Consider the following 15,615-nt stretch of genomic DNA (forward strand, 5'->3'; position numbering starts at 1 on the left):
AGCTCCTAAATCTACGAATCGTTATAAAGCAATTTTAATGCAAATGTCAATAAGGAAACACACAAAATAAACGGGCAGTGAGTGATACCAGTCTCCTGCCTGCTTAATGGCTGGGAGCAAGAGGCCTGTTTTCTCTGAAATCTGTTGAAATACAGTGTTTACCATCCCTGCACTTCTACCAGTACGCACTCCTCCTTTCACCCGACATATTAAAAAAAAAAAAACAAAAAACAACAACAACAAAAAACAAAACCGAAATGCAAGCATAAATACATTCAAGAAGTGTGGCGAATTCCCTCCTCCACCCCCAGAGCGGTACAGCCACAGCGGATGAGCTGTAACTGTGGCCCTGGGAATACAAGTTCCCCAGGCTCTTTACCACACAAATACCAATCCAACTTGCATGAGCCCCATCCCTTCCTCAGTGAGGATGGAGACGAGGAGCCCTCAGCCCTCGCAGGAGCGTTTCCTCCCGTGTGCTCCCAGCCAGGCTCGGGTGCAGGATGGAGCGCAGGAGGGTGTAAGTGGCAGCAGGATCATCGCACCAGCGTTCAGAGGAGGAATAAATCAAACATGGCTGCTTCCCCCTCCATACATCTCCCGAGTTACACGCACTCCCGCTGCCGGGAGAGCCGGTCCTACGCGCGGCGGAGGGCACGGAGAACCTCTCCAAAACCACAGCCACGGGGGCAACCCAGCTGCCCCCACCTTTCGGGGGAGGGGGTGAGACGCTGGGGGGGGGGCTTTTTATGCGTGTTTTTTGTTTTTTTTTCCCCTTCCCACCTCCCCCCCCCACCCTCCCGCTTCTCCGTCCTTCTCTCCTACGAGCACTGCTTGCCCCCCCGGCCCGCGGCGCTTTATGCAGCACCGACCTCCCGCAGTGCCCAAGGAGGAGGAGGAGGAGAAGGAGGAGGAGGAAGGCAGAGGGGGAACGGGATGAAGCCGAGCAGCATCGCTGCTTTCCGTCACACAGCAGTCAGGCTGCAGCCTGGGGGCGGCGGGGGCACCAAGAAATTATAGATAAAAAACCAAAAATCTCCACCCAGGGATAGCGGAGCTGCGGTCCGCCTGAGGAAGCGGAGCCGGGGCTGAGGGGGTCATTCGGGGGAGGGGGAACGGGTCCCGGGTCCCGGCCCCCAGCCCCACACCGCCAGCACAGAGCGCCCGGCCGCTCAGCGCTCGCCCGCAGCATCTCCCAGGGCGCCGCCGCCGCCGCCGCTCCCGCCTCCCGCCCGGGGCCTATGGGAGCGTGTGCCCCGTTGCCGCCGCCACCGCCGCCGCTGCCGCCTCCTCCTCCTCCTCCCTTCCTCGGGGAGCGCAGCCCGCCCGCCCGCCGCGCTCCCGGCCCCACCGACCTGTGGCCTAGCGCATCCTTCTCCCCTGGGAGCCGGGCGGAAGCGGCGGCGGGAGCTCGGGGTCGGGGAAGCGGCGAGAGCCAAAGCGACTCAGTAACGGCGGCGGCGGCGGTAACGGCGGCTCCGGCGATCCTGCGCGGCGGCCCCGCCCCCTCCTCCGGCCAGAACCAGCGCGAAAAATCCGGCGCGCTGATTGGCCGCCGCCGCTGCGCTGCCCCCGGAGCGGCTGTTTCAAATCCCCCCGCACGGAGCCGCCCGCACGCGCGGCCCGGAGCGGCGCCTGCCGTGCGCGCGGGGCGGCGGGAGCAGCCGGGCCCGGCGGGGGCCGCGCTGACGGGAGCGGGGAGGAAGAGGCGGGCGGGCCGGGTGCCAGGGGAGGGAAGGCCGCGCGGCGAGGTGGGGCCGAAGGCGGGAGCTGCGCGGGGCCCGGCCCCAGGTGGGCGAGAGCGCGTCGAGGGCCCTGCAGAGATGTAGCTTTCCTCCCCCTCGGACGCGGAGGCCCTCCCCGCACCACGGTGGTAAGCGCTCATGGCATGCTGTGTGGTGAATGTGACTTCCTCAGGTACGCTGGGTGGTGAATGTGCCTTCCTCAGCAGCCCTACATGTGTGTTCTCTTATAAAAGGAAAGGAAAAAACACGACCTGATGTGATTCAAATGTTTTGACTTTCTAAACAGTTCTGAAGGCTTCATTGTCTTTAGGAACCCAGGTGTGCCTGGCTGCAGGTTACCTGGGCTGGGTGTGTGGCCTGGTTTATTTTTCTCAAGCTTGCATCAACTGAAGTGCATGTGCTTGCAGTTTGCCAGTTGAGCGCATGGCTCTTTTTCCAGGTTGAATCGGTAAATGTCTGTCATGCTCTGACAGGAACAAGCATTCCCACGACGTGTCAGGTGAGGAATGGAAAGCAGGGGATGGCCGGCTGCCACAGGGCTCAGGATGCTGCTCTGTGGTGGTGAAGGCACTGATCCTGGGAAAAGTCAATAGGAGGTAATAGAGGAACAGCACTGTCTTCCCCAGGGTGAGTGCTTGTGCCCAGAGAGGCTCCCAGAAGATGTGGGAGGCTGTACGCCTGTGCCTAATGGTGGGTGCACCTTGCTTAGACTGGCAGTTAGCAGCCAAACAGTTTGTGCTTACTGCTAATTACTTAGTAATGAGAAAGTTAATCATGGGCTGATTAAAACCTTAATCAGCTGAAGGAAACCTATCTGTGGTGATAAAGGTATCTTAACTTGTTTCACAGCCTTTCAGTTAAAAAAAAAAAAATACTTCGAGGTGTTCGGTTTGTGGGATTTATCTTTTGGATGTCAGTTGTATGGTATTAAAGAAAAAAAAGTTGTTCCAGAGGAAGTTCAGGCTGGATATTAGGAACAATTTCTTCTCAGGAAGAGTGGTAATGCATTGAAACAGGCTGCCCAGGTGGTGGTGGAGTCACTGTCCCTGGAGGTGTTCAAGAAAAGGGTAGAGGTGGCACTGAGGGACATGGTCAGTGGGCATGGTGGGGATGGGCTGATGGATGGACTAGGTGATCTTTGTGGTCTTTCCCAACCTTAATGATTCTATGATTTTGAAGGAGCTAATTTGAGTTAAACGTCATTGGCAAGTTTCCTGTTTCCTCAAGTTCAGTTACGTTTGCAGAAAAAAAGATGCTTTCTAATTGAAGATAGAGGCAAGTATCAGCACAAATTAATAGACATACAAGTGTGTGGATCCTACAGTTTTGCTACAGAATGGCATGTATAGAAGCACTTTTCTTCTGTAGTTGAGCAATAATGTGAAAAAATACTAAAAGCATGAAGCACGGTATGTGCTCGAGCGCTGTTTTCTGTTGAAAAAATTTATAAGAAATGAGGTTAGTTATCAATAACTAATATGCTACAAATGCGTTCTCTCGGCAACAAGTTCTGTGCTCACACTTGGTAATGTAAATGCTTCTATTTACAATTTTTAAATAGAGAAAGAAACAGATCTATTTATTCTGTACTTATTACTAATCTATAAGATCCTCCAGATAACGTCGTTCTCATGTTTGCCTTCTCTGTCTGTCATTCCAGATTTAAGTGGAGGGATTTTGCTGTCATGGTGAAGGTGACAAGAAATCTGTCTCGCACCTTTCAGTTTATGTGGATAATTGGCCTTGTCTGCGCTATTAAGATTCGCTACCATGTAATTGCATCTTTAACTGGAATGGCACTGACTCATACAGTACATAGACATTGGTGTGAATTTGAAAGTTAAGGCCCATTTAGAGATAAACTGCATGTGCCGTTTTTTTTATTTCAAAACCAAACAATGCTTTTTGCCAGTTTTTGTCAGTTTTCTTGAGCTCAGGCCATGGTACTGAAGTCTGTTTTTCTATAGCAGTACCCAATGAGATTGATTCTCTGGAAGTAGATATTTATATTATGCTTTTGAAAACTGAGTTTAAATTTTGATATATCGATGTAAATGACTGCATATATAGTGCAGAATGAGGTTATGCTGGGAAATAGGAGTCACAGTGCCTTGTTTTTGAGTGATGGCCTTGAAATAATTGAAGTAAACGTCCCCTAATCTGTTTCTGCTGGTTGCAAATTTCCAGACTGAACCTCTAGGGGGTTTTACTCTTTCACTAGCTGTTCTTGTAACTTTGAATTAGCTGGTATTTTTTTTAACAGTTTGTCTCTTGGATAACAGAACAGGTCACTGAAGCCAAATGATGTATACCTAGAGCAGTAGTATTCTCTTATTGAGTCCTGTTTCATTTGGTATCTAAAATTTTATTGCTCTTTATGTTCAACTTTTATTAACAAATAGTATCAAGATCAATATCTCTTTTCAACTCAATAAAGAAAACTAAATAAATGTAGCAGTTACATATCATTCTTGAAACACTGAAATGTTTTAAAGATTACTAATTAGTTAATAGGCAGAAGGAAAATTTACAATTTAAACGGTTTTCCAAGAACATTTTCACTATTTACTCAGCAATAATGGTAGTCAGTGCCCTTGGCCTTAGGCGTGCATTAGGATACTCTGAGGTTCTAAAGCAAAGGAAGATAATTATTTTTGTTGCCACCACAGGGACAGGCTGTGCCTGAAAGGCTAAGGCCCGTGCTGCATTTGGTGTACTTTCACTGCATTAGACAGAGCTCTGAAACAAATTGAATGTGCATGGCACTATTCCACGCAACAGTGCAAAAATCTCTCCCCTGAGAGTCTGGTCAGCCCTGCTAACAAGGGGATGGGGCACATTTTGGGGCATCTCTCACTATTAGAAATAATGGAGTTTCTTGTTCCCTGTGCTAAAGCTTTGCCTTTCTCATGCCAAAGGCCAAACAGAACAAAGGTGCTGTTAGCAAGCGCATTTAATCTAATTGTAGATCTTTGTGGTAAAAGCTTCAGGTTCATATTTATCTCCTGTACAGATCCTAGGGACTGATTGCTCTCTGAATTCTTCTCTGAATCCCTTTTTATTTTTGTTTCAGTTATGAGAGTGCAGTCGATGAATTAATCAGATCTTCAAAAGGTAGTAAAACAGCACAGCCTATCCACAGTTTTTACTGTCCTACAGGTGTTTAATGAGATAAGAGATCTGCTAGACTGTTTTGAATCCACAAATGCTGATATCTTTTGTTCTGCTGCTTTGTATCACTTTTTCACCTTTTATGGTTAAACACTGAATACGTTTGTTGTTCTAATTAAAAATGTGAATGCACTGGGAGAGTTAATGCTGCCTGTTGAGTGTTGTGATAGCACTGATGTAGAGGTATCTTCCCAGCGTCATCCTTCACCACTACTGCTCTTTCAGACTGTCAGTTGGTAACCAATCACCTGAGCACTGGCTTCAGCTAGCAGTCCACGATTTTTTCTTAGGACTAACAGTGAATAATGGTTATTTACAACCTGCCTGAACCCTGTCTGAATCTACCCTTAGCTGTGCTAGGTATAGATAGAGCCACTGATCTGTCTGTATGTCAGTCCGTGTGTCATCAAGGCTGCTAAGAAAAATCTTTGTAAGCATGTGTGCATTTGTCTTCAGCCATGCAACATTCTGTGTTCTGCTGGATATGAAGAGAGCAAGCTGCTGATGTGGAATTAAGAAAGAATCACTTAATGCAAAATATTTGGAAACACTGCTTTAACTGTAGCATAGCAATACTAAAACTGTAGTTCTAAATGAATCCTCAGGAGCCTACATTTGCTAATTAATTTGAATGAAAGTTCATTGGAAATGGTAATTTAAAAATTGTCTATTAGAATTCCTGAAATGTTAAATAATTTGAAAATGAGAAGGAACAAGGTTTTTAGACTACTTTGCATGTTTTTTTTATGGTCTCAAAAATGGAGCAATAGTATTTTTAATTGCAAGTTGATTCTTCAAGAAGAAGAAAATATCTGCTTGGAGAATTTCTAACATAATTAGTCTGTCCAAATGAGAGACATCTCATGAGCAACTACGCCCTGTACCTCAAATACTGTTCAGAGTAAGAAATTAAAACCTCAGTGAAAATTGACAGTTAACTCATAGTATGAAAAGATTCACATTTATGCACCGGTCTGTTCAGCAGATGCATTTTTCAGTGAGGAAAATAATGGGAGTAAATGTCACTTCTCGCAAATAAGCTATTTCTGTTTGCATCATTTGTGCTGAGCAGAAGGAGGGGAAGTGTCACTGAGGGTGCAAAAGGAGAAGGAATGTTGAAGACATGACAGAGTGGGATACATCTTCAGGGGAAGGCAGAGGCCAGGAGAAAGGAGAACTGAGGATCATACCCCTGCTGTTTTCCAGTGTGTGATAAAAAACAGCTGTATACCAATTCTAAGTAGTTAACATACTTCAGCCTGGTATAAGTAACTTCAGTGCACTGATAAGTTATCTATAGAAGTTATGTCTCTAATTATCTTCAACATCAGTATGACTTAATTTAAACATTGCTGACATTTAGAATAAAATAAACGTATGTAGAAATACACAGCTTGATTCAAAGTGTTAACTCTTCTCTCTATCTGCATAGTATGTTCCTGTGTTTATAAACATAATCTCATTTAGAAATATAAATACTGAAATTCATTGATCATCAGAATTAATGTTTAGCTTTAGAGTAGAATTACCATTCTTTAGAATATGTTTGGTATAAATTTCTAGATCTTAGCTTGTTACAACTGAAGCTCAACTCTAACTCTTAGCTTTTGAGGTTCTATACTGTAGGTTTTACTGTTAAGTCTGTTATATTTCAAATTATGACTTGATGCTTTATCTTCACATACTTATTGTTCAGTGATTAGTATAAAGCATATTACTTTATGCTTATGTCTTGAAGTTTTTTCATTTTGGCAGAGAAGTGACTAACAGATATTTCTACTGTTTGCCAGTGCCAAAGAGTAAAGTTTGTTAAGGGTTAAATAGAACAGATAATGCTACTTCTGTTTTCAGCAGACTCTAATGCAGTGTTTTATTTTGCACTTATATTAATCTTTGCTGCCTCAGTGCAGAATGGTGAGGGTAACTTTGTCAGTCCTAAAGGTTAATTTCATTCTTCTTTAAGGCATGCCATTATTCTGTTAACAGTAATTGCTCTTTTTTTGAATGATTAATTTCATCGTATGAACTGTTTCTAATTATGTTGGTGGCTGGCAATTTCCTGGACTGAGAAACTGTAGCTGTGATCATATCCCATTTACTCAGTATATATGCTTTGAGAATAATGCTCACTGACAGACGTTCTCAAATATCCAGTAATTTTGAGAACTCTTTGGGAATGTATATAAGATTTCTAGCACTTGTTTTACATTTGTTTTGGGTACTTGCAAGTGTACTTGACAAATAAGGGCTGAGACAACTGGATTTAAGCCATAGGATGAACAGGCTTGCAAATGCAGGCCTAACTGCTAAATTATCACCTGTCCTGTTCTTGCTGTGAAAACTGAAAGGAGTAGGATGTGCTTCTTGCACATTTTACCATGTTCTTACGCTGTTCTTGAGCTTGATACGCTAGCTTCTCTAAGCTATATTTACTCGCTTCAGTTATTGTTAATGAGCCAGAGCTTACACTTTGCAAATCAGTGCAGGAATATTATGAGACGCTTCGTGAACAAGCCCTAGCAGGAGGTGCAAGGTGGCTGCTGAGCTGCCTGCAGGAGTTACGTGGTTCACTGTCAGCAGCTCAACCCTAAATTCAAGAGTGATTCTGCCATGGCAGTTCTGGCTCCAGCTCTGGATCTGCATTCAATTTACATAGAGTACAAAGACACCACACTGTCTCAGCTGCATTTACAGCAATTGAATTCAACAGTGATTCAAATGAAGAATGGAATCCTTGGAGGTGCTGGGCTTAGCCAGCATGTAGGAGTGTCCCGCGTGAAGATTCATCCACTTGGTTGGCTCACACTGAAGCTGGGAGCAGTTGTAGTACTGTTGTGCTGACAAAAGCATCATTCCCATGGATACAAGCTGTCATGTGTTGGGCATCTCTCTTCTTGCAATTGCTACAAACATTGGGCATATGGTATTTGCTGAAGGGCTGAGGTTATGTGAATCTTCTGGGTTTGAGACAGCTCTTCAAGGCAAGAAGAGACTGTTCACAGCATCCAAAGAAGGAGATAAGCACTTAAATGGCACTTAGAGAATTCAGGTGTCTAACCTGTTAATCTAGGCCTCAACTTCTGTTTTATCCCGGAAGCCCTTTATAGGGGCTAGAACAGGTACAGTTGCCTTTAATTGCAAGTACCCCCCTCCCAGCATGCAGCTCATCTAAAATACAAGGATCCCAAAGCTGAGTGATACCTCCAGTGACCTGGCAGAAGTCTTCACAGTTTGACTAACTGCTTTGCCACAGCATACCATCTTAAAGGCATGTTCTGTGCATTCCTTGTTCCCTGTATGCTTGTAAAACACTTAATTTGACTTGTATGTGGAGTCACTCTGGCAAATAAAAAACAAAAATATCACCTTAACCCTTCACATTATGTATGTGAATGGTCTCTTTGCAGTCCCAGTTCTGTATCTTTCCGTGCAACTGTAGTCCTCACCAACTGTGGTAAATCTCTGGTCTAGTTCACTCTTCCTGCAGGAAGGAATAGCTGCATGCCTTTGTGTTCGCTAATCTGCGTATAATCTGTCCCTGAGGATTTTTTTTTAGGCAGGCTGCCTGTAGGTCTGCTACAGACATGTGCTTTATGATACATTAAAGAACTTCAACTGGCTAGTTAAAATTGGACCAATGATCCCCACCCCATAGACACATGTACTGCCTCTGCAGTCATGTATTGCCCTCCCTGACTGCTGCTGCCACTTCAGAGACATGTGAACTCTTTGTGATCTGCTTGGGCACTGCTGCTGTTTTCAGCCAGGTATGCAAAAGTAAACTAACCCTCTTCATGAGTGGATCACAAGTTCCTATTTCAGAGGCCATAGGCTTGGGCCAGAGATGGCAAGCGGTTTTTCTACACAGCTACTTGTCTTCATCTGCCTGATGCCTTTCTAAAACTATTAAATAATGGCGTTACTGGTTTCCTGACTTCGCAAACAGTAAATAGGAATCTGAAGGACACCTTGGAGATGCTCTTTCTAATGCAGTACAAACAAAGTGACTAAGTCTCTGGAAAGGTCTACAGGTATGCTGGGACATGTTTCTAGGGCTAAGCCTGTCTGATTTAGGAAAGGCCCTAAAGAAGTCACTGGTTCAGTGGGAAACGTTTACTCAAGAGTAGTGTTTGAATAATGTGGGTCTTGGAAGAGAATTCCACTTTGATAGCGGTCAGTATTTTACTCAAATGCATGCTGTAGCTTGTAAGAAATAAATTCTAGGTCAGTTGAAATAATCTGTTATTCTAGTCTTTCATTGCCCTTTAATGGCATTGTAGGCAAATTAATTTTAAGACTTAATTTATGACCCAACCATACTTGCCTTCTAAAAACTCTCCAGGGCAGGGACTTAAAAAGTCTTACATGTTTGTAAGGCTCTGGTACAGGCGTTCTCTGTGTGTTGGTGTCCAGTAGGCAATATTGAAATATAAATGCTAAATATTGGTGTCTACAGAAGTATGAACCACATGTCCTGTATGCTTTTGGCACACTCATGAGTGTGTGCCAGGTAGAGAAGCGCTTTGGAGTTTGAAACTTGAACCCCTTTTGAACTATAAGCATCTCATCTCAGCATAATTCCTAGGGAGAAAATCTTTTTCTCTTGTCCAAGCCTTTTGGATTTATGTAGGCTCTGTGGAGTTCACTGGTGGGTTTATTTGGCAGGTGGGCCTTATTAACCTGCCAGCAAGGGACTGTTTGACCTGCTTAGGTTTGTGCAGCTTGTAAATAAAGGTTCTGTCAGGGAAGAGAGATTCTCTTGTGCTTTGGACTATTTATATCTCTTACAACTGTGGCTGCTAAAGCTTAGAAAGAAACAGAAGGTCTGGGATGTGAGACAGAAAGCCCTGAGAGAGTCTTATGTGTTGCACTTGGATTGCTGTGTTAATATCCTAAAATAAACACAGCATGTGAGAAAACAGGAAATTTGTTATAATTATTATTAATTCAAAGACTTAAATTATTGGTTATTGAATGGAATATGGCTGAGCTTGGCTGCAGAAGACAAAAAAAAATACCTCTTAATTTAACACTAGAAGCTATTGGCAATCAATGGGAACACGATGTTTAATGAGCTTAATTTCCCTTGGTTTTTTGCATTGTTCTCAAATTTCATAATTACTAGTCTTCAAGTTTTTACAGCTCAGGTTAATAATATATACAATAAGTTTACAGTGAATTGTAATCATAATAAAGATCGAGCTATGACTGGTAGACTGTCAGTGCAAATACTTAATCTGGAAAAAAAATGAATCCTTTCAAAAAGTCTGTTGGTCTGTCTGATGCAGGCCTGACTATAGAGTCATCTATAATATATAATTTCTTTTATAGGTGTATCTATCAATGGAAATAATTATAATGCAATTAAAATGTTTTCTTTTATTCAGAAGCCGCTGGTTGGACTAGCTAAACAATGATTTCTGAGAAAGGTTTCCTTCTGCTCCACTTGACCTACTCAGAAATCCAACTGCTACTGCAGATCAAATGACTCTGTGTTCACTTTCTGCCAGAGTTGAGATTTTGAGCATGCAATCCTTGTTCATTCATTTGAAAGTCAATTTTGCAATATTTTCACCTTTTGTCCTAAAGGGCTCAATAAAATGTTCTTTGGTCTTAGGTTAAACTGATCTGCTACTTATATATACTAGTGATATTTTTAAATATTAACAGCCACCAGATTAAAGAAAATCATCTGAATTTACGATTATAAACGTATTGGCTGCAAATGTACTTGAACCAAAAGTTGCTGCTGTGGCCCAAGAGAACTCGATCTTGGGGAAGGACAGGTAGGATGTTATCACTGATGTGCACTGAGGAGAGAAAACCTTCCAAATTCTACTAAGTCAACGTAACTTTACCAGCAGAAGACACTAGAGATGCCAAAACAGGTAGTGCCCTTTCTTGGTTTGCTCCAATTCTTTTCCAAATGGGCATCCCTTTTATGAACTGCATTCCCTGGCTTCTGGCCCTGCAATGAAGAGGGACTGGCAAACCACTATGCACCTGTTCCAGACAGATTAGCCACTGGTGACAGCCTGTACCCAGAATTTCCTCTGCAGATGCTACCACCCTTCAAGTGAGTCAGAACCATTTGACTTAGAGCTTTTTATAGTGATGATAATCATCCTAACAAAGTCTAATTCTTAATCTCTTGTACTTAATGTTCTGCCATTGGTCAAAGATGATGATACGACGGTCTTCTTCATTCTCATCCCTATTTGCTTTACCAGCACAGCAAAACATTGTTAAGCTTTTATGGTCATCTGTCACTATGCAGGAAAGTGAGTGTTGTCTGGTGGATAAGATGCCAGGCTGAGTTCAGAATTGACTCTGCTAATGAATTCACCATTGGGAAATCTAAGGCTATATTACTTCCTCTGCTGTTTTGATTTTTCCTACTGATAAATACATTCATTTAAGAATTCAATAAACAACTCATGCTGAAAGTCAAGCATTCTGGTTTGTAGAACTGGCCTTTACATCAAGTTGCTAGTCCAAATTTTGTCTGTATTTATAGCTCTTGATGTGTACCATATACAAATATGGTGCTAATTATAAAAATAATATGCAGATTTCTTCTCTTTGATCTACTAAATAATTTACTTTAACATTCTTGAACACTGCGTCCATTATAACTAAAGGGAACAAACATTTCAAGTTTGATTCCCTCCAAGTTTTTAGATTTTTTTTTTCCTTTTTTCTTTCCACAAATGCATTAAAAGAATCAAGCACTTCCAGTTATACTCTAAGCACAAATTTAGTTCCTGCTATATCCACTCTAATGTATTCAGGAAGGAAGGAATGATCTGTTTCAGTCTGTAGTGCTTTTGCAGTGCCTGCATTACCTGTAGCTCAAACTGTCTATATGCGATTAACACTGGAGGAGTTGTGTAATATTTGATCTTTGGAACTAATAAGGAACAGGCCCATTCATAGGTGAGAATATATATATAAAAAAAAAAAGCATAAATATGCTTGGGTTAGCATTGTGCAATACACTGAAGCAGACAATGTTCCTGCACGGAGGAGACTACCATCTGTGAAAACTAAACAAAATATTCATACCAGTAATGAAATGCACTGAATAAAAAGAATTCTAAAATAAAGCCCTTTGCTTTCCAGACAGGATAAAGTAAGATTGATTAGGCACCACTTGTAAAAGGTAGAATTTGCAGAAGAGGAGGATGTTAAGTGCTGTACAGAAGGATTTGCAAGTGAAGGATGATAAGATAAAGATTTGTCCAAAACAGGCCTGGGAAGTGGCTAAGTGGAAACTACGAGCTGACTGTGTGGGAGGGAAGGACGCAAACATTCATTTCGCTGCACAGTATGAACAGAAAAAGGCACAGGTTGGGGGGAAAACTGATTTTTTGTAGTTAAAATTAAACAGCATGTTGATTTTAATTCTGTAAGATACTAAAGCTGTGTAAATTGGGCTTTTAATGTTAATTTATCAAACAGTTTGGTGTGGATAGTTTGTCCTTTCTTTAGAGGAGGATTGAGAACTGGCTGACTGGCAGAGCTCGGAGGGTGGGTCATCACTGGCACAGAGTCTGGTTGTAACTACCTGTGTTCCCCGGAGGTTGGTGCTGGGTACAGTCTTGTTCAAAATATTCAACAATGACATGGATGAAGGGATAGAGTCCACCCTCAGCAAGTTTGCTGATGATACCAAGCTGGGACGAGTGGCTGATAAACCAGAAGGCTGTGCTGCCATTCAACAAGATCTGGAGAGTTGGGCAGGGAGGAACCTGATGATATTTAGCTAGAGCAAATGCGAAGTCTTGCACCTGCGAAGAATAACCGCATGCATCAGTACAGGTCAGAAGATGACCTGCTGGAAAGGAGCCCTCCGGAGAAGGACCTGGGTGTCCTGGTAGACAACAGGTTGGCCATGAGGCAGCAGTTTGCCCTTGTGGCCAAGAAGGCCAGTGGGATTCTGGGGTGCATTAAAAAGTGTGTGGCCAGCAGGTTGAAGGAGGTGATCTTCACTCTCTACTTTGCCCTGGTGAAACCACATCTGGAATGATCCCTGTTCAAAAAAGGACAGGGATCTCCTAGAAGGAGTCATGGGAAGCCATAAAGATAATAAAGGGCCTGAAGCGTCTCCCCCGTATGAGGAAAGGCTGAGAGACCTGGGTTTGTTCAGCCTGGGGAAAAGAAGACTGAGAGGGGAACTGATTAATGCTTATAGATATCTAAATGGAGGTGGGAGGCAAATAGATGAGGCCAGGCTCTTCTTGGTGGTGTGTAGCGATAGGATGAGGAGCAATGGCCTAGGAACAAATGCGATGACGTAGGAAGTTCCACACAAATATGTGGAAGAACTTATTTACAGTGAGGGTGACAGAGCACTGGAACAGGTTGCCAAGAGAGGTTGTGGAGTCTTCTTCTATGTAGATAGTCAAAACCCATCTGGATGTCTACCTATGCGGCCTGTTGTAGGGAACCTGCTTTAACAGGGGATTCGGACTCAATGATCTCGTGAGGTCCCTTCCAACTCCTGCAATTCTGTGATTCTTCTAACTTCTCTCTCTACCTCACCTCAAAAAAAAACAAGAAGTAAAGAATCCAACTCGATTCACCACTCAGTCCAATAAGAGTTTTCTCTTTGGCTTAAATCCAACTACTTTGGTTTACAGATAACATCTATTATTTTGAAGGGATGTTCTAGTCTCACTTGCTAGCAGTTAGAAACAGGTCCATCAAACCCTCACAGCATAGAAAAGTCTTTCCCAGGTCCCTGTGACAAGCTGATATTTGAACAGAGTAGTATATAATAGGTTATTCTTCTGGGCTTGGAGTAAAACAGCCTGGTAAACCAGTTTTTCAGCCTTTTGTGTATTATATCAGGAATCAGGAGCTGGCCATTTTGCCATAAATTATTTACTGAAAATTTCCTACAGCTTTTAATAAACAGTTTGTTTCATCCTGTTTATCTCTGCTATAAAAATGTATATAATTGGGAGAGATTTCTGAGTGATGGAGTGGATTTGTGAAAACGTCTGCATAATGTTTTTCTACTTGCTTTCAGCCTTGTTCTTGGGTTTGCTGGCTGAGACAATGTTTGGAGTAAATCACATGATCAATCTGCATTTTCTTGCAGTATTCCTGAACTGTTGCACCAGTGTTTTTCATGCTAGGTATTCTGTTGATCAATCTATCTAAGCTTCATTTTTTAAAGGTAATAAATCAAGATTATACAGTGTTAATGATTTCAGTCAGAGAGATTATGTCAGAATTAGAACATTCCTGAGAGAAAGTCATATAAATCAACCCTCCAGTTATTCCATTTTCAGTTTCATTGTAACGAACAGTACCCTGCTTGCAGTGCAAAGCTTATGGTGCTGGAATACTGATAAGATGATATTGCATTCAGAGTACATTTTCTGCTATTGAATGAAATCTGCAATGCGATATATGACATACGTACTGGGGTCTGTGTTGAAATGTCTTGAAATTGTCAAATTATGATATTCTAGAGATGAGGTTGGTTTGTAAAATCATTGAATCACCTTTATTGCAAAATGTTAATGATCAAAGGAATAACAAAGCTTTAGTAGCAGAAATGTAAAAGAAAAACATATAACTCTTTCAAAGCTAGCATATTAAGTTAATGGAATATCATTGTGCATTCCTAATGCTGGGTTAGTAATGCCTAATAGTTAACATCACTCTTCATATTTTAAGTACTTGACAAATTATATCTAATATTATAATGTAGCTAAGTAGCCATTTTAATTGTTTGTGGAATTGTAACACAGAAGTAAGGAATCTGTGATTAGAATCAGACTGTTAGTACTTGGTGCATGCTGCTGATTCTTCAGGTTGTTGTCTAAATTCCTCTGCATATAACCTATAAATACTTGTTAATGTGTATATTGAACCTGTGCTCGCAGCAAATACTACTCTTTGAATGCAATCCTTCTCACTTTACCCTGAAGCCATAGCTAAAGCATGCACACCTGTATTTATTAATTTACTATGTGCGACCTTCCATGGACATGCCAGTATATCAGAGCTTGTATACTCTAGTTTTTCTTACAGCTTTCTTCCTTTCTAATCAGCCATGCTCTTCCCCTACCTCCCCTGTTTGGACATTTACAGTTACCAGTCACCTTGATGTGCACTTGACTCACCTTAGCCCTGGTCCCTATGCCTCACTCAGATGCTCATGGAGGCAGCAAGAGGACGAGGAGCTCTCCAGGGTTCTGCTCAGGCTGAGCTGCAAAGAGCTGGAGGATAAGCATTTGGGGAGAAATACCTCCAAACTGCCCTTTGATCCAGCCAGCTTGAGTCAGCTTGCAGAAATGAGGCTATGCCCAATGGCTAAATGGGGTAAATAGTGCCTTAAACTGCTAAAGGCTCTCCACTGCAAGATTAAAGATGGAAACTAATTCTGGCAAACTCCCATCTACCTGCCTACATCATAATGTTCTGAACAGTGCATTGAGTCTTCCACATTATGTTTCTGGAAAGGTAGTTCAAGTAGACTGATGGCAGTGGGACAATGGTTGCGCTGGAGGAGGCAGCTGAGGAGGAGCCAGCAGTTTCAGAACAGTGAAGTTGAGAGAAGTGGACAAGCAGTTGATGGATTCACTTTCTGAGGATGAGTTCAGGAATGATCTAATGCTGAAGAGCAGTCCTGAAGTAAAGTGAGACATGTTTTTAAACAAAAATTTTAACAGGAATTTTTAGG

At 42.6% G+C, this 15,615-nt stretch overlaps 2 protein-coding genes across 9 annotated transcripts in view; one reads left to right on the forward strand and one right to left on the reverse strand.

Moving 5' to 3' along the window:
* Positions 1-15,615, reverse strand: part of NSD2 (nuclear receptor binding SET domain protein 2) — a 104,849-nt gene that overhangs the window by 74,987 nt on the left and 14,247 nt on the right. Inside the window, exon 1 of one of the 8 annotated variants that reach the window (XM_021393790.1) lies at positions 1,356-1,509. The exons of 1 other annotated variant lie outside the window; for it this stretch is intronic. The gene's annotated coding sequence lies outside the window, so the exon portion shown is untranslated. Of the gene's footprint in view, positions 1-1,355; positions 1,510-15,615 lie in introns of those variants that run through there. 6 more of the 8 variants (XM_021393783.1, XM_021393787.1, XM_021393786.1 and 3 more) reach the window with 6 other exon arrangements.
* LOC110398137 (translation initiation factor IF-2-like) lies at positions 431-10,047 on the forward strand. The gene is made up of 6 exons (XM_021395518.1): positions 431-520; positions 1,367-1,873; positions 2,185-2,244; positions 2,372-2,435; positions 3,406-3,517; positions 4,819-10,047. The coding sequence occupies exons 1-5, from the start codon at positions 431-433 to the stop codon at positions 3,435-3,437; spliced, it is 753 nt and encodes a 250-aa protein (XP_021251193.1). The 3' UTR covers positions 3,438-3,517; positions 4,819-10,047.

The sequence above is a fragment of the Numida meleagris genome, chromosome 4 (genome assembly GCF_002078875.1).
Source record: "Numida meleagris isolate 19003 breed g44 Domestic line chromosome 4, NumMel1.0, whole genome shotgun sequence".
Taxonomy (NCBI): Eukaryota; Metazoa; Chordata; class Aves; order Galliformes; family Numididae; genus Numida; species Numida meleagris.

Coding starts and splice junctions, on each gene's coding strand:
- LOC110398137 (XM_021395518.1), top strand. CDS start 431: ATGGAGACGAGGAGCCCTCAGCCCTCGCAGGAGCGTTTCCTCCCGTGT. Junction 521..1,366: donor AGGATGGAGCGCAGGAGGGT/GTAAGTGGCAGC, acceptor CCTGTGGCCTAG/CGCATCCTTCTCCCCTGGGA. Junction 2,436..3,405: donor CTGTACGCCTGTGCCTAATG/GTGGGTGCACCT, acceptor CTGTCATTCCAG/ATTTAAGTGGAGGGATTTTG.